At 38.9% G+C, this 19520-nt stretch overlaps 1 protein-coding gene across 1 annotated transcript in view; it reads right to left on the bottom strand.

Moving 5' to 3' along the window:
- Window positions 1-800: 800 nt before the first annotated feature.
- Window positions 801-19520, bottom strand: part of UQCRC2 (ubiquinol-cytochrome c reductase core protein 2) — a 31868-nt gene continuing 13148 nt past the window's right edge. The window contains exons 8-14 of the mRNA XM_068524011.1: window positions 13894-13951; window positions 9959-10054; window positions 9455-9654; window positions 6586-6666; window positions 4492-4568; window positions 2251-2404; window positions 801-1066 (exon numbers count right to left, since the gene is read on the bottom strand). Coding sequence (XP_068380112.1) covers window positions 983-1066; window positions 2251-2404; window positions 4492-4568; window positions 6586-6666; window positions 9455-9654; window positions 9959-10054; window positions 13894-13951 — 750 coding nt within the window. The 3' untranslated portion in view covers window positions 801-982. The remainder of the gene's footprint in view (window positions 1067-2250; window positions 2405-4491; window positions 4569-6585; window positions 6667-9454; window positions 9655-9958; window positions 10055-13893; window positions 13952-19520) is intronic.

The raw sequence follows: 19520 nt of genomic DNA, 5'->3' as shown, positions 1-19520 counted from the left end.
ACTTAAAAGAAATGAGAGATTTTTGCCTAGTTGTTCACATTAGTTTTTTCCCCCTTTTCAGCCCCACTTTTATTATTATTTTTTTAATATTTATTTATTTGGCTGCACTGGGTCTTAGTTCTGGCATGCGGGATCTTAGTAGCGGCATGCGGCATCTTTCGCTGTGGCGTGCAGGCTCAGTAGTTGCGGCACAAGGGCTCTCTAGTTGTGGCGCATGGGCCCTAGAGCACTCGGGCTTAGTTGCCCCGCAGCATGTGGGATCTTAGTTCCCCGACCAGGGATCAAACCCGTGTCCCCTGCATTGGAAGGTGGATTCTTAACCACTGGACCACCAGGGAAGTCCCCCTACTGTTACTTTGGATGTTGGGTTGATAGTTAATTACTTGAAAGAGATAGGATAGAAACAGATGAGGGAGAAGATGAGGAAAATAAACCACAAAATTCTGCCACAGTGAAGATAAACATAAAATGAAGCAGTGCAAATACAGGATATGACTGGCAGGGAATTTATATTTTTCACAAATAACTCTTTCGCAAAAAAGGCAAAAAAGGGGGTAAAACCCAGACCATTTAATTATTCTTACCCAAGAAGACAGACTTTTAACTGTGTTTATCTTGAAAAGCCACCAATAATAATCTGGAAATAGTTACTCTGATAGCCACTTAGCCTTAATTTTTAATAGTTTCTCATGCTTCTGTACTTTATTATTATATTCCTGTTCTCCTTTAAAGCATCTAAAACAAAAACTCAGCATATAACAAATACTTGTTGATTAGCTGATCAGGAAAAACGCAAGAAAAACATTTAAACAGAATGTTTTATTGACTTTAGGTCAGCTGGGAACAATTACCTGCATTTATGCTTTATGATATTTCATCTCATTGGAAAAAAAGATAAATGTTAGAGACTTCTCACTTTCATATACTTGCTGCTCTGGGTTGAGAAAAGGTTCAGCTCTTTCCTGCAATATGTGTTTCAGTACTACAACTCATCAACGAAAGGTGTATGCCCCAAATTTCCACTTGCTGCCATTGACTTCCGGCCAGAAACAAACTTCTTTGCAGCCTTTAAGTAAACAAACAAAAAAAGACAGAAAGTTAACAGAAATAAGCAAGTAGATAAACTTCTGTTCCTTTGAGTATTTCATCCTATGTGTGACTGAGCAAGTGTGGTGCTCTAAATATGAGAGTAGCTGTTAAAGAGGGAAAAGGAAAACCCTTCTGACGTTGCAAAATAGGGCAGAGTCTCCTTGAGCAGAGCTGTACTTCCCTGCTTTGGTATTGCGATGGCAAATAGTCTGAGTCAATAAAAATACACTGATTGTTAACTTAAAAGTTACACTTTATATCCTAGTATTCTTTATGCCGCTACTTTGAGTCCAAAGGCTGGTTGTTTAGGTTAAGTGCAATACCAGGAGGAGCAGTCCCACATTATCTCAGGTCAGCTTTTTTAATAAAGAGACAGTGTTGCAGGCAGCTGGGTTGGACTCACATGATAGTATGGTATATAAGATGAGGACAGCCATTTGGAAGAGTATGTAATGATGAACTTACGGGCCAAGTGAAATCAAGTCAGGGTTGCTATCTTAAAATAGCCTGCTTCTTTTTTTCTATCCCCAAGGGGAGACCCCTTGGTGAGAAGATGGTTAAGACCTTGACCATGGAAGGGGAGTTGGCATTTTTAATAGACAAAGGACTGATTTTGGGTTCGTTCTGTAGTTCACGTACTTGTTAGGCATAGCAGGGAATACAAAGAGGTATAAGACATAGTCCTTGCCCTCAAGACAACTCAATTTTATAGGAAACAATATATGTGAAAATAAAACAAAATAGAGCAGGGGCAGGAGAAGGTCTTAGGTTGAGAAGACTAAAGAAAATCTTGAGATGGTAGATCATGAAAGATTGGCAGGATAGAGAGTTTATTTCTTAGGAGTGAGGAGGAAAATACCAAACTCGACAATTAGGTTGAATCGTATGAAACTGCCAATATTTGACTCTTCTTGACCTTTAAGAATTTTAAATGGTTTAACCTAATGGTAATTTAGTTGCATGAGGAAGATACATCACCCTGAGTTGACAAGGAAGCTATCTGCAGATATGGGGATGAGCCCTTCTGCCTCCATACCAGGTACATAGGCACCAAACACCACGAGAACAGCATATACAGCCCAAGGAAGCTTACACATTCCTTCTGAAACTGGATCATTAAGGACAAGTTATTTGATGTTAAATAAATTTTCATTTGCTTACATTTATGACATCAGCGTCAGCTACCGAGTCAATCTGCTGAAGGACTGTGGATGGCGGCACATATGAACCAGCAACTAGAGCCTGGGACCCAACTTCATCCAGGAAACCCTCAGAAGACTCCACTGACATTAGGTACCCAGCTTTCAGCTTGTTCCTGTCCAATAAAAGGTGTGTAACTAAGGCAGACGCCAGTTTTATAGAGCAAGGCAAAGTATGTTCCCAAACCCTTAAACATGTTTGGGTAAATACGCAAACTAACAGCTTTGAAATCTTACAGTGCTAAAGGTCTCCATTCTATTTCTTCAATTCACCAACTATTTTAGATACATTTTTGGTCATGGTTTTAGGCATCTCTATTAAAGAACATCCCTATGGGGGCTCTTCTCACTGTCCCTTTAGCAGAATGCTGTGTGCTGATAATATAACTTCCCTTAACCCCACCCCCAGCCCATTTGTGTGCTGGGATTTGTCTCACTGAGGGTAGGGCAAGTGGGGAAGGACAGTATAGGTCTTATAAGTCCCTGTAGCTTAAATATGGGCACAAAAACATCAATTTGAAATAAAACAAAATCCAATTCATAATTATCCCAGAAAGAAATTGATGTTCAATAAGGCACTTGAGTTATTTAGCTCAAACTAATCTCCTTGGCACTCTGTAGCAAGACTTCCATTTAAACATAATTACAATTTAATGTAGCAATTTTACCACACTGTCCACTTAACTGAAAAAAGATTTTACCTGCAATAAACTTTACCAAGTGATTATTAGTTTGTCCCTTCAGCAATGACACCTTACTTTCTCTCTTTCACTATAGGAGGACTAAGAACCTTACAAAAAAAGTATCAACTCCATCAAAATGGCAGAAAATAAATATATCTTGACATTAATAACCAAAATTCCATTTTCTAAATGTTGCTGTACCTGGTAAGAACTGTGCTACACTTATTAAGAAAACACATTTTCTTAAATAAATTAGCTTTGAAACAGATTTCTCCTAAGCTTATCCATTGTTTCAATTTATTATAAGGTTTGTTTCTGATGCAATCATACAGAGCTCCATCCTATCGATCCTTGGTTCCATGTATACAATATTTAATAAATTGTGTTGCACTTATTTGAGAGATGCACTTCTTAGTGTGTTCAGTATAACAAAAGTAATAATACTAATGAGAACAGAAATGGTAAAAGATTGTTCCCTCCTGGGTTGTAATTCACCCTGTCATATTTCCTTTGTGGGCAATACTAAACGATCGTGAAGACCTCTGGAGTTTTAGGATTCACATTCTGAATTGTCCTAAATGGATGGAGTCAAATTTAAATGTTTTAAACTCCTGTATGAAAATGCAAGCTGATTTCCAACTCTGTCCAAAGTCTGTCTCTTTTAGAGAAACTCCCAGAGCTACTGAGTTAAGAGGTGTTGTTAGCACTTTCAATGAGGACAGTGGGAATTTAAAAATCACCAAATAGGAGACAGATATTGCAATCTTTTAATCAGATATATTTTTTGGTCTATCAAATCAGTAAAGAGGAAAAAGTTGCCAATGGTTATGGTAGAACAGGCACTCTCATATATACTGACGATGTGCTTATCAACTGGTAAAACCTTTCAACATTGTGACTCCAAAATATAAAAATAAAAATATTACATAAACACAAACATATATTTTAATGCACAGCCTTTCATTATAATGTTTATAACTCTTGGCCCAGTTGCGAATCTATACCAAGAAAGTAATATGAAATACAAAAATGTTTTAAAACCCAAAGATATCCTTTATAGTTTATAATTTTCAACTGCCAACTTGTTGAAAATGTCCAACAAGTACATTTTGACACACCAATTAAAATTGTTTATGACAAATTTTTAGTAATAAAAATAAATGGAATAAATGCAAACAGCATTATAATGTTAAAAAAAGAGAAGAATCATTGGTAGGGAATGAAAAATAATTTTTGTCTTTCTTTGTGTTTGTAACTTTCAATTTCTACAATAAACACTAATAAGTATTATTTATTAACAAGTATATAGACAATATTAACAATTATGTTTAAAAATGGTCAAGAAAATAATCAAAATGTTAACAATTATATCTCTAGGGGGTAGGAGTATATTTCCCTTTCCTTTTAAATACTTTTCTGTACCTTTCAATCCTTTTGTGTATTTATTACAATAGTGTTGTAACTAGAAAAAATACAACTTTCAAATAATTGAAACATGAAACATTAATATTGAAACTTACTTGGCAACTTGGACATCTGTATTAGAAAGGTTTCCTTGAGCAACTGTTTTTACCTGGTTATAGGCAGCCTTGATAACCTAGGATAGACAAGTAAAAGCTGGTCATCTTTGATCAGTGCCAAAGTCTGCTGCAGCATTCAAATGCTCCTCTACTGAGGCAAAAACAAAAGATGGAAGGTTAGTTCCAGAGAAACAGTATAGTGTCCATTTGGAATTCTTAAGTCACTATGTGCTGCTTACTCTTCCAATGTTTCATAAAGCAGCTGTTTGTACAATATCCAAGTGGCCAAGTTTCTTAACAAACATTAAGTGGCAGAGGGCAGAGGATGGCAGTAGGGTTTAGGAAAAGAAAACTCAGGGATTTATAATTGCCTACAAAGAATAAGCACCTCAAAATTTTCCCAAGACTCTCAAAGTATCATGTAATTAATACTGCTATCTCTTACTATTCACTAAGAAAAAAGTAGTAATCCATACACAGCCAATCTGTAAAGCCTGTCCATACCTGGAGTGCTAGAGTCATGAAGGAATCAAGTTCTAGTGATGTGGGTGGGTACTTGGTAAATATATGTTGAATAAATAAATTAATAATAAACCTGGCCCATGATTTTCTCCATCTCAACCCTGGCACCATTCTGGGTCTGCTACTTACTGTTCTTCCTAATCACCTAAACTCTAGGACCTTCATTTCCCCTCCAGGTGAGCTACCCATTTCCATAGCCATACCCCAGACCTGCACATAACCTAGATCTGACCTACCTCTGAAATCCTCAATTCCAAGACCTCTGGCCTAAGTCTTTAATCACGCTATCCTTATCTCCCATTTTATCAACATCTCTAGTTCCTTGATTTGTCCACTTTCAATCTACCAGGTCCCCCTGGCTTCACTTCTAGCCTAAATCCATGAATCATCTCTTCAATCACTCTTGCCAGTGTTTCCAACTTCCTGCCATCTTTTCATACTTCTGACCTGCCTACTTTGCAGGATTCCAGCCTGGGATCAACCCTACTGCCTGCCTCCTCCATTTCTGCATTAGGCTAGACATCTGACTGTACTATGAATTTGTGGTCACTTATCTCAAGGAGACATCTGTACTGCTGTTATGCTCATTCTGTGTGCATCTAGCCACTCATCTGTCCCAAACCTCGTTACTTTCTTTAGACTCTCCTCCCTTCTCTTATTCTCAAAACATGACTTAGCCTCCTACCTCACCAGGGATGCACTTCCTCATCTTCCCGACATCCTCTTCTCCCATCAGCCTTTGTGTCCAAGGCTAAAATGTCCGATTGTACTTTGGATCCTGCTTGCTCTTGCTTTTTCAGACTTGATCCATCTATAATTTATCACCTATATTCGCTCCAATTCTCTTTCCTTTCAGTGTGAATGTCTCTTCCTACTTAATCTCTCAGTGGAAACTCTCCTAAAACTACCACCCACCTCCTTACAAGTCTAAGCTCCACCTGCCTGCACCAACTTTGTATTTCTTTCTTCCCATTCATTCCTTAATATTATAAATTTTAGTTCACTTCCAATACTCTGATAAAAACTGATAGTATCACCAATATTATCCTAGTTTGCTAAAACTACCAGACCTCTCTGTGGTAACTAAAGGGATGTTAATCCAGAGTAGATTGAAACAGTGTTAACCATTCTCTCTTTCCTGGTCTCCAAACATGCCAGTTTCTCTTCTTTCTGTTTTTTTTGGCCATTTTCCTTAGCTCGACCTTCAGTTTTCTTCTCCTCCAACCTTTCACATGTAACCCTGACTTCAACACACTCTTTATAATGAGGACTCCCAGTAAACATCTTGGCTTTGACCTCAACTGAGTTCTCCATTTAGATATCCCAGAGACAACTCAATGCCACATGTCCACACAGAACGAAAATACCAAGGAAACATTTCCTCCCTCTTTTCTGGAAGCATCAGTATATGCGTTTTTCATTTTTAACTTTCCTCCACAGCAGATAACACTTTAATGATATTACACTATACAGAACTCTGATAAACCAAGGCATTCAAACATTCCATGTTCTTACTAAAAATATGTTAATGGGGGAAAAAATCCTGTGAGAATTGATGAGTTTGCAACTTACATCTCCAGCAGCTGCAGCCTGCGAGATAGTGTAAATCCCAAAGAGTCCAGAATCTGAGTAACTGGCATTAAAAGCAGAAACCTGAAAATATAATGAAACTTTACTGTATGTAGGTAAAACAGGGCACAATTTCCCTAAGGCTGTCTAGACAAAAACGTATACCTTCACAGTATAAGCAAAGACATGGATTAATATTTCACTTAAATGGTTCTATTAAGGACTGAGGTGTTCTATATACAGGTTACCTCTTTCACAACTGTAATGTTTTAACTTTTCTCATTTAACTCTTTCTAAAACGACGGCTCACTTTCCTTGGTATTTTCTAACCTTTTGATGATTAAAAGTTAATGCAAACATTAACTTGTGAACATTACTACTGTAGATTCAGTACAGCTGAGTGGTATAAAACATGGGCTTTGGCATTAGACAAACCTGCTTTCTTCCCTCTGCTGTTGGTGGTGACTTCCTTTTCACCAATTCGCTTTCACTTCTCCTATAGACTAAAGTTAAAGGGTTAGGAAACAAATTTCTGCTTAGTATCTATTATTCAGATGTCCAAGGGAGCAAGAAATTTAGCCTCTGGAAAACAGGGGTATTTCTGTCTGCAGTCTGAGTAGAGTGTTAAGTTCCTTAAGGTGGACATGACACCCTAGTAAAGTGCTTTTCAGTGTTTATGTGGACCGTTTACATAAGGATCACTTGAGTTGTTATTAAAAATGTAGACTTTCAGGTTCCTACAACACATCTACTCACTCACATCACTAAAGATGCAGTCTGGGATTCCGAATTTTAAACTAGTGTTCCAGATGAAGTTTGAAAACCATTGGTTCGGCCCATATGAAGCATAAAAAGATATGCACTTCAATCACCTGAAGTTTAATTCTGAGACTAACTAGTCATCTTCCAAATTTCTGGCCAAATTCTGAAGCAGGAATTTCTATTAAATTTTTTTTTTTTTTTGTGGATTTATCTTTTAAATTTATTTATTTATTATTTATTTTTGGCTGCATTGGGTCTTCATTGCTGCGTGCGGGTTTTCTCTAGTTGCGGAGAGCGGGGGCTGCTCTTCCTTGCGGTGCCTGGGCTTCTAATTGCATTGGCTTCTCTTGTTGCAGAGCACGGGCTCTAGGTGCGCAGGCTTCAGTAGTTGTGGTGTGCGGGCTCAGTAGTTGTGGCTTGCAGGCTCTAGAGTGTGGGCTCAGTAGTTGTGGCACTTGGGCCTAGCTGCTCCGCGGCATGTGGGATCTTCCCAGACCAGGGCTTGAACCAGTGTTCCCTGCATTGGCAGGCGGATTCTTAACCACTGCGCCACCAGGGACGTCCCAGGAATTTCTATTAAATTATGTCACTGGATTAGATTAAACTCCAACTACCCAAAGCATCGTTAACATTCAATGGTGAAGAGTAAAGCATGAAGAAAACAGAGTAGACCATGAACCAGGAGAAAGAAAATCTGGAGAAAATCTAATTTAGGACTAGGACTAATTTAAGATAATGGTTTTCGGGAGTTCCCCGGTGGTCCAGTGGGTAAGACTCTGAGCTGCAGGGGGCCTGGGTTCGATCCCTGGTCGGGGAACTAGATCCCATGTGCATGCCGCAACTAAGAAGCCCGCATGCTGCAACTAAAAGATCCCGCATGCTACAACTAAACATGCCGCAATGAAGATCCCACGTGCCACAACTAAGACCCGGTGCAGCCAAAATAAATAAACTTAAAAAAAAAAATAAGATAATGGTTTTCAAACTGTGTTCCAGGGAACTCTAAGGCTCTGTACAGAAGATTCCAAGGGTTTCACTGTCGAGTAAGCCTTCTGAACTTCTTTAAAAGCAAAAACTTTTGTGTTGGGCATTGCAGCTGGGAAATGGCACTGATGAAAAAGGCTCCTCTGCTAAAAAAAAAAAAAGTCTGACACTACCACTAAAGTATTAAACAGAGGAGTAAAAAGAGAAGATGACTGATTTTAATTTTCACCATTAAGTGTCAAATGGCCAAAGACTTACTGAGGCATAAACCTACCTGTGCCATGTACTATTGCTGAAATTATGAATGATACTTAATCCTACAATTTAGTACATTTGTTACTTTTTAAAGATATCATTGAAGGTCACACGGGGCATTACATTGGGCAAACTATCGTCACTCATTAAATATTTTGCCGGTGACATTTTACATTCTCTTGATTTGAGTATCATTATTTTGAAAGCTTTAGCACTTTCCTCACTGTCATAAAAAGGTGTCTTCTAAGGCAACATAACTTTTGGTTATGGTTAAATGTCATTTTTCTCTTTTAACTTAATCTCAAGCTGGAGGAGCAGGTCAGTAAGTAATTTCTTGCTGTATATCTTGTACACTTGGCTGGAAAACATGAAGAGCAGTGAAATTCAGGAAGTAGCCATAAGAATAGAAGGGGACAGAAGAAATCAGAAAAAAAGACTAATTAGAATCTAGGGGAATGTTTAATATCTAAAACTTTATTCTAAAGGGAACTGAAGTGTGAATTTCTGACTTTTTAAGCAATCAATTCTTCTTTTTATATTAGAATAACAGTAAGTTTTTGATAGACCCACTAAGGTACTAAAATTAAGCCTGGCTGTCTCTTCAGTTTTACAAAGATTTTCTTTGTGTTCATCTTAATTTTTTTTTCTTTTGGCCACACCGTGTGGCATGCGGGATCTTAGTTCCCTGACCAGGGATAGAACTCGTGCCACCTGCAGTGGAAGCACGCAGAGTCTTAACCACTGGACCACCAGAGAAGCCCCTCATCTTAAATTTTAAAAGCAGATTAACATTAAGAGCAAGTATCAGGACTACATCGTAAACACTGAGCCTGTGAAAACAAAAGGAGAGATATCAACTGTTCAGACTCACATCAAATGGCTGGTGAATTCCTTTGGCAACAGCTTGGTATAGAGAGCTGGTGGCATTGCTGCCCCTCTTAACATGTGGTCCAGCACCGAGGACATGCTGGAGAACACTAAACGCATTTGCTTCTGCACTTCCTGCAGCAGCACTTTCTGCTACAAGAGCAGCATGGACGAGACTGTCTCCATTCTGTTCTCGAATTTCACCTGGGGCCAGGTAAGGCAAGAGCGAAGAAAGTGGCTTTTGGTTTTATTCTTCAATATTCTCTACAACACAGTATTAACCCATTAAGATTAAGCTTTTCCCTGGCCTGGTGCTCTCCTTGCTATCCTGCCCTTCCCCCAACACATACACAAACATGTTTAATACATAACACTCAAGCAATCTAATTCTTTCTTTCCACATTGATACTATTTGGTAGTAAATAATCAGGCCTATTATACTCCAATATGCTACTGGGGGGAGAGGCGGCATCCTGGTAAATTAACCTTAATGGAACAAAACGCTTACCTCCACGGTACTTGGTCTTTGCACCAGATAAACCAAGCCCACCCCTCATGTTGAGAAACTGTTCAGCAACTTGCTTTAGAACAGGATGACTCACACCTATTTCAAAAGAAACAAAAACAAACTAGAAAGAATTTCTAAAGCACAATTGTAAAACACGATTTTAAAAATATATTATACAATTCAAATATTACAAAAATAAACAGTAAAGAAAATAACAGCCTCCCATAATGCCACTCTTCCAGAAATATGCATTTACAGCTTTACTATATATTCATCTAGAACTTTTTCTATGCAAATATTAATATTATCCTTTTTATTTTTAAAATGGTGTCATTCTATTGATATTGTTTCTAACTTGTCTTTTGTAATTTACATCTAAGTGAATGGACTACACCAAACATTTAATGGTTATAAAGAATTTTATTATATGGATATACCATCATTTATTTAATCAATCCCTTCTTGAGGGACATGAGTATGCTTCTAATAGTTGGCTATTAAAACAATATGGCAATGTGCATCAAAAGACATTTTCAAAAGAGTGAAAAGATAATCCACAAAATGGGAAAAAATCTGGTAAGGATTAGTATCCAGAATATATAAAGAACTCTTATAACTCAACAATTAAAAAAAAAAAACCCAATTAAAAAATGGGCAAGGGACTTGAATAAGCATTTCTCCAAATAAGATATATAGACGGCCAAAAAGCACAAAAAAATACATTCAATGTTATCAATCACTACGGAAATGCATATCAAAACCACAATGAGACACTACTTCACACCCATTAGGATGGCCATAATCAAAGACAGATAATAAGTGTTGATAAGAATGTGGAGAAATTGGAACCCTTGTGCACTGCTGATGGAACGTAAAATGGTTCCACTGCTTTGGAAAACAGTCTGGCAGTTCTTCAAATGGTTAAACAGAGAGATACCCTATCCTGGCAATTCTACTCCTAGGTATACACCCAAAAGAATGAAAAAGATGTTTTGTTTAAAAACTTATATATGAATGTTTATATTCATAAAAGCCAAAACATTCAGGAACAACCCAAATGTCCAGCTAATGAATGAATAACAAAATGTGGTAATGAAATATATTTTTCAGCCAGAAAAGGGAATGGAACATTGGTACATGCTACAATATGGATGGACTTTGAAAACATTATGCTAAGTGACTAAGTGAAAGAAGCCAGTTACAAAGGCTATTATTGTATAATTCCCTTTATATGAAATGTCCAGAACAGTCAGCTCTATACAGACAGAAAGGAGATTAATGGTTGCCAGAGGCAAGGAGGAGGTGGAACGAGGAGTGACTGCTAATGAGTATGGGGTTTCTTTTGGGGATGGTGAAAATGTTCTGAAATTAGATAGTGACAATAGTTGCACAACTCTGTGAGTACACTAAAAGCCACAAACTGTACACTTTAAAAGGGTGAATTTTATGGCATGTGAATTATTCCTCAATTAAGCTGTTATTTATAAAACAAATGAACAAAAACCCAATACTGCAAATAATATTCTCATGCAACTATTTTGTAAACTTGATCAAATGTTTCTGCAGGGTAAATTCTTAAACGTAAATGCTGGGCCTAAGAGAATAAACAATTACAATTTTAATATATTAAAACAGACCTCCAGGGACTTCCCTGGTAGCACAGTGGTTAAGAATCCACCTGCTGATGCAGGGGACACGGGTTCAATCCCTGGTCCGGGAAGATCCTACATGCTGCAGAGCAACAACTACTAAGCCCGTGCGCCACAACTACTGAGGCTGTGCTCTAGAGCCCGTGAGCCACAACTACTGAGGCCACGTGCTTCAACTACTGAAGCCCGCACGCCTAGAGCCCGTGCTCCGCAACAAGAGAAGCCACTGTAATGAGAAGCCTGCGCACCACAACGAAGAGTAGCCCCCACTCACCACAACTAGAGAAAGCCCGTGTGCAGCAACAAAGACCCAATGCAGCCAAAAAAAAAAAAAAAAGACCTCCAAAAATGTACCATTTTACACTCCCACCAATAATTTTTGAGAGTGCCTATTTCTCCATACCATGGTTAATACTGGGCAGTGTCAATCTTTTAATTTTTGTCAATTTCACAGATTAAAAATTTTTTAGTTATTACATCTTTTACAATAATTGGCCATACACACACACACACACACACACACACACACACACACACACACACACACACTTTCCCCACGTATTGGTTGTTCATGCCCTTTGTCTATTTTTCTACTAAATTGTACTTAAAACGAAGCAAAACAAAAACAAAAGCTCTTTGTAAAAGCTCTTTGCTTAGAGAAATCTGCCCTTTGTCATAGCTTTTGCAAATACTGTAATGAATTTGAAAGCCAGTGCTTTAAAAAGTTAAATGCTGGATTCTGCTTAAAAATAAAAAAGACTAGCTATTTTTTTTTTTCAGAGTTGGGGAGGATTTATTTATATGCTATAAAGCTGTGTTGGGGAAGTTTATTTTTTTTAAATTTTATTGACGTATAGTTGATTTACAATGTTGTGTTAATTTCCGCTATAAAGTGACTCAGTTATACATATATATATTCTTTTCATATTCTTTTCCATTATGGTTTATCACAGGATATTGAATATAGTTCTCTGTGCTATACAGTGGGACCTTGTTGTTTATCCATTCTACATATAATAGTTTGCACCTACTAATCCCAAACTCCCAATCCTTCCCTCCCCCATCCCCCTCCCCCTTGGCAACCATAAGTCTGTTCTCTATATGTGAGTCTGTTTCTATTTCATAGATATGTTCATTTGTGTCGTATTTTAGATTCTATGTATAAGTGATATATGGTATTTGTCTTTCTCTTTCTGACTTACTTCGCTTAGTATGATAATCTCTACGTACATCCATGTTGCTGCAAATGGCATTATTTCATTCTTTTTAATGGCTGAGTAATATTCTATTGTATATATGTACCACATCTTCTTTATCCATTCATCTGTCAATGGACATTTAGGTTGTTTCCATGAAAGACTAGCTATTAAAATCCTATCACATACTGACTTTCTGACATAAACAGAGGATGAGTTCTGAAATTTTGTTCAATCCTGTGTTCACATAATTATAGCTTAAAGGACTACTCTTTTTTTTTTTAATGACTCACATTGAGACAGTGAAACAATACTTTTATTCATAACTGTAAGTGCAACATTTAATAGTAGCACATCTTAGAGTTTCTCTTTTTTCAATTAACCACTTTCTAGAATGAGACATAACAACATAATGGAGAATTGTATAATCAGAATTTAAGAAAATACCCAAGTGAGTATATTATAAATTGAGGCTGGTTACCTATATAGTGACAGAATTACAATGCACTGGAAAGGTGTCCCATCCCCTACCACACCAAATTATAAAGGAAAAGTCAGCAGCCTCAGTGAATTTTCTGACTATCTACCACTTTCTCTGGGAGCCAAGAACCATGGAACTGTAAATTATCTAGATATCGATCTATATATAACTATAAAAGATGTATATATACATAGTCAGTTACATATGATAGTACCTGATTTTACAGAGTTTCAAGGATAATTCTACCTCCTCATTGAATAAGTTAGTCACATGTTTCACGATCTGCCAAGTCATACTTCTTTTTTTGTAACTGAATATTTACAATGTTGTGTTAGTTTCTGGTATACAGCAAAGTGATTCAGTTATAAATATTCTTTTCCATTATGGTTTATTACAGGATATTGAATATAGTTTCCTGTGCTATACAATAGGATCTTGTTGTTTATCCATTCTATATATAACAGCTTATATCTGCTATTCCCAAACTCCCAATCCAACCCTCCCCTGTCCCCCTCCCCGCTGGCAACCAAAAGTCTGTTTTCTATGTCTGTGACTTAAAAAACTACTCTTAAAAGAAGCAAACTGACATGCAGGCAATTCCCAACTTACCAAGTCCAATCAAAGCCATTCTTGCACTTGTAAAATGATTCTGTACATAGTCATGTAACTGAGGAAGTAAAAACATTTATTAGGTTATATTGGTATAAATATAAAAAGCTATAAAAACGTGAAACTGCAGTTCAGCAGAAGATAAATACTCAGGCTTAAAAGCTGCCGTAATGAACTATAAGGGACTACTTAGTACTGAATTAAACTGAGCTTTTAAAAACCATTGCTTAAAAAGAACTAGAACTTAATGTGGTGATAGTTATGTAACTCTGTGAATATAATAAAAACCACTGAATTGTGCATTTTAAATGGGTGAACTGTATGGTATGTGAATTACATCTCAATGAAGCTGTTAATGGAAAAAAAAACAATTAAAAATTAGAGCACATATTGGCTTGAACTTGAAGATATGGGACTAAGTTTATGATTTTTATTATAATGTGATTTAAGTAGTACATCAGGTTTTTTTTGTCTTTATATAGGTAGTAATAAAGCACTGTTATTAACATTCTATAGTAGGGCTAATAGAGTTATATCACTATACCCCTCTTGCGCATCTTTGAAGGTTTTTTTGCTCTGAGTTTACTGTCTATACCAGGGTTTCCAACCTGGATGATTACAGAATTATATGGGGAGCTTAAAAAACAAAAACACTGTCAATGTCTCCCCACCCTATCCTATTCCTGGGCCCACTGTATAGACTGATATAGTAGATTCAATGTGAAATCTTGGAATCTTTATTTAAAACAAACCACCCGGGGACTTCCCTGGTGGCGCAGTGGTTAAGAATCCGCCTGCCAATGCAGGGGACAAGGGTTCGAGCCCCGGTCCGGGAAGATCCCACATGCCGCGGAGCAGCTAAGCTTGTGCGCCACAACTACTGAGCCTGCACTCTAGAGCCCGTGAGCCACAACTACTGAGCCCGCGAGCCACAACTACTGAAGCCCACGCGCCTAGAGCCCGTGCTCGGCAACAAGAGAAGCCACCGCAATGAGAAGCCTACGCACCGCAGTGAAGAGTAGCCCCCGCTCGCCGCAACTAGAGAAAGCCCGTATGCAGCAACAAAGACCCAATGCAGCAAAAAAAAATAAATAAATAAAACAAACCACCCACCCATCTAATCAACCACCCAGGTGATCTGAGGATCAGTGAGATTTGACAATCATTGGTTTATACTATCACTTTAGACCTAATATACAAAAGTAGGGCTAGGGCTTCCCTGGTGGTGCAGTGGTTGAGAATCTGCCTGCCAATGCAGGGGACACGGGTTCGAGCCCTGGTCTGGGAAGATCCCACATGCCGCGGAGCAACTGGGCCCGTGAGCCACAACTACTGAGCCTGCGCGTCTGGAGCCTGTGCTCCGCAACAAGAGAGGTCACGATGGTGAGAGGCCCGTGCACCGCGATGAAGAGTGGCCCCCACTTGCCGCAACTAGAGAAAGCCCTAGCACAGAAACGAAGACCCAACATAGCAATCAATCAATCAATCAATAAATCTTAAAAAAAAAAAAGTAGGGCTAAAACATGCATTCTAAACAGGCACACTACTGCTCCCAAGGGAGTAAAAATTAGTTCTTGAGATTAAGAAAAAAACCTTATTCCTTTATATATAAACTACAAATATACATACAGTACATAAACAGATATACAGTATATCCATGGCATTAAAAATTCATGAGGGGTGGGTATTGGCTAAAAAGGCTCCTTGGCTAATGTTGAGAACTGTGAAGCTAAGGTAATAAAACTAAACTTTTATTCAATTTATCAGAATTTGTGCCCTAAAATGAATGGTGTCTCCATCTATGGAGCCACCTTGGAAAGTCATATTCTTTTTTTTTAATGTTGATGTTTTTCTACTGAATGCTGCCTTTGCTCAAATTATTCTAGCAACCATTTCTTTAGAATTTCATTTAGCCTAGGGATACATTTAAAAAATGCTAATAACTTTGAGATAACCATGGTTAACATCTTGGTATTTGTCTATGATGCACACACCTTATTTTTTAAAAAATGGGACCCCTTGGTACATCCTATTCATAAATTACCTTTCCTTTACTTGACAATAAGCTATGAAAATTTCATTAGCAATTAATATTTTTGAATGGTTGAATAGTGTTCCATTCTACAGATATTTAATATATTATTTAACTAGTTCTCTAATGTTGGATATTTAATTTGTTTCTTCTAATTTTTCACAATTACATACAAGGCCACAATAGACATCCTTGTAGGTAAATGTTTTGTTATGTGCATCCTTTTAGCTACCTCAATAATATATCTTCAACAATATATCTTCACAAGAGTGAATTTGATTTCTGAAAAACTTCAAAAACTTACTAGAGGCCAGTCTTATGAAAAATGTTGGCTGTTCCAAGTTGGATGATATCAGTTATAATTTTTTTAACAGTACCATATGAATGGTAGGCATTAAACTGATAACTGGATAGTTTCCTTAACCAGGAGATAAGTCAAAAGAGGAAAGGGATACAAAATTCAGTTTTATGTAGTGGATAACCAGAAATGAGAATAAAAGCCTAATTTCTGAGTCATATATACTTTGAAAGTGTTGATAATTCCCAGTTTTTCTCTTAATGTCTCTTGGTAAAAAGTTTTTTTGGGGGTGGGTGAGTGGTAGGAGTAGGAAATTAAGATTATATACACATATCTACACTTGCAAATTTAATGCTCAATGTTTCACATTTTGGAAACAAAGTTCTATGATATATACATGGCTGTGACATGTGACAAATTTGTACTTCCAGCAAAGTGAGGCAGGTGTGCTGGAGAAGGTAAATGAGCTGGTGAGCAGGCTAATGACAGAATGGGAGGCAAGAAAGTGGGGTTCATTCTTACCTATGTATTTGGAATGGTTAAAGGAAGACTTTTAGTCACAAGATTATGGTATTTAAACACTTACATACTGTTTAAAAGATAGATATACACAGAAAAGGGTCTAGAAGAAAAATACACCTAGGTGCTAACAATGAGTGCCTTTAGGTGTGTGAGATACCTTTTTTCCCCCTTTATTTTCTGAAATTTCTGTAAGGAACATGTCCATTTTGTAATAAAAACATTTTTTAGCTGAAAGATACACAAAAATCGTTCAGATGGAATTTTAGTTAAAAAGCAAGCTGATGGATGGGAAATTCCCTGGTGGTCCAGTGGTTAGAACTCTGCTCTTCCACTGCAGGGGGCACCGGTTCAATCACTGGTAGGGGAACTAGGACCCCACAAGCTGCATGGCGTGGCCAAAAAAAAAAAAGCAAGGTGATGGAAAAAAAGCAAGCTAGAGAATTTCTTAAATTAGAACATATGAAAAACTAGCAAATGAAACTGAAGTGGTAGATGAACATTCAATTTAATGTGAAAATAAGCACATTTTAAAATGTAATGTGTTGGGGGCTTCCCTGGTGGCGCAGTGGTTGAGAGTCTGCCTGCTAGTGCAGGGGACGCGGGTTCGGGCCCTGGTCTGGGGGGGATCCCACATGCCGCGGAGCGGCTGGGCCCGTGGGCCACAGCTGCTGGGCCTGCGCGTCTGGAGCCTGCGCTCCGCGGCGGGGGAGGCCGCGAAGGTGAAAGGAGTGGCCGTGATGTAAAACTCACTGCGCGCGCTGTGATGAGGAGTGGCCCCCGCTTGCCACAACTGGAGAGGGCCCTCGCACAGAAATGAAGACCCAACACGGCCAAAAATAAATAAATAAATAAAATTAAAAAAAAAAAAAAAAAGTAATGTGTTGGAGCCTGAACCAAGATGGCAGAGTAGAAGGACGTGCTCTCACTCCCTCTTGTGAGAACACCAGAATCACAACTAGCTGCTGGACAATCATCAACAGGAAGACACTGGAACTCACCAAAAAAGATACCCCACATCCAAAGACAAAGGAGAAGCCACAATGAGACGGTAGGAGGGGCACAATCACAGCAAAATCTAATCCCATAACTGCTGGATGGGTTACTCACAGACTGGAGGACACTTATACCATGGAAGTCCACCCACTGGAGTGAAGGTTCTGAGCCCCACATCAGGATTCCCAACCTAGAGGTCTGGCAACGGGAGGAGGAATTCCTAGAGAATCAGACTTTGAAGCCTAGTGGGATTTGACTGCAGGACTTCGACAGGACTGGGGGAAACAGAGACTCCACTCCTGGAGGGCATACACAAAGTAGTGTGCGCACTGGGACCCAGGGGAAGGAGCAGTGACCCCAGGGGAGACTGAACCAGACCTACATGCTAGTGTTGGAGGGTCTCCTGCAGAGGCAGGGTGTGGCTATGGCTCACAGTGGGGACAAGGACACTGGCAGAAGTTCTGGGAAGTACACCTTGGCGTGAGCCCTCCCAGAGTCTGCCATTAGCCCCACCAAAGAGCCAAGGTAGGCTCCAGTGTTGGGTTCCTTCAGGCCAAACAACCAACAGGAAGGGAACCCAGCCCCACCCATCAGCAGTCAAGCGGATTAAAGTTTTACTGAGCTCTGCCCACCAGAGCAACAGTCAGCTCTACCCACCACCAGTCTCTCCCGTCAGGAAACCTACACAAGCCTCTTAGAAAGCCTCATCCACCAGAGGGCAGACAGCACAAGCAAGAAGAACTACAATCCTGCAACCTGTGGAACAAAAACCACATTCACAGAAAGATAGACAAGATGAAAACGCAGAGGGCTATGTACCAGATGAAGGAACAAGATAAAACCCCAGAAAAACAACTAAATGAAGTGCAGATAGGCAACCTTCCAGAAAAAGAATTCAGAATAATGATAGTGAAGATGATCCAGGACCTCGGAAAAAGAATGGAGGCAGGGCTTCCCTGGTGGCGCAGTGGTTGAGAGTCTGCCTGCCAATGCAGGGGACACGGGTTCGAGCCCTGGTCTGGGAGGATCCCACATGCCGCGGGGCAACTGGGCCCGTGAGCCACAATTACTGAGCCTGCGCGTCTGGAGCCTGTGCTCCGCAACGAGAGAGGCCGCGATAGTGAGAGGCCCGCGCACCGCGATGAAGACTGGCCCCCGCTTGCCACAACTAGAGAAAGCCCGGGCACAGAAACGAAGACCCAACACAGCCATAACTAAATAAATAAATACTTTAAAAAAAACTGGTGAAATCAGGATAAGAGCAACAGATTGTATAAAAAAAAAAAAAAGAATGGAGGCAAAGATCGAGAATGCAAGAAATGTTTAACAAAGACCTAGAAGAATTAAAGAACAAACAGAGATGAACAATACAATAACTGAAATGAAAACTACACTAGAAGGAATCAATAGCAGAATAACTGAGGCAGAAGAACGGATAAGTGGCCTGGAAGACAGAATGGTGGAATTCACTGCTGCAGGACAGAATAAAGAAAAAAGAATGAAAAGAAATGAAGACAGCCTAAGAGACCTCTGGGACAACATTAAACACAACAACATTCGCATTATAGGGGTCCCAGAAGGAGAAGAGAGAGAGAAAGGACCCGAGAAAATATTTGAAGAGATTATAGTCGAAAACTTCCCTAACATGGGTAAGGAAATAGCCACCCAAGTCGAGGAAGCGCAGCGAGTCCCATACAGGATAAACCCAAGGAGAAACACGCCGAGACACACAGTAATCAAACTGGCAAAAATTAAAGACAAAGAAAAATTATTGAAAGCAGC

Source organism: Eschrichtius robustus, chromosome 16 (genome assembly GCF_028021215.1).
Source record: "Eschrichtius robustus isolate mEscRob2 chromosome 16, mEscRob2.pri, whole genome shotgun sequence".
NCBI lineage: Eukaryota > Metazoa > Chordata > Mammalia > Artiodactyla > Eschrichtiidae > Eschrichtius > Eschrichtius robustus.
Note: the sequence above shows the minus strand (reverse complement) of the source record. Positions and strands in the feature narration are given on the sequence as shown.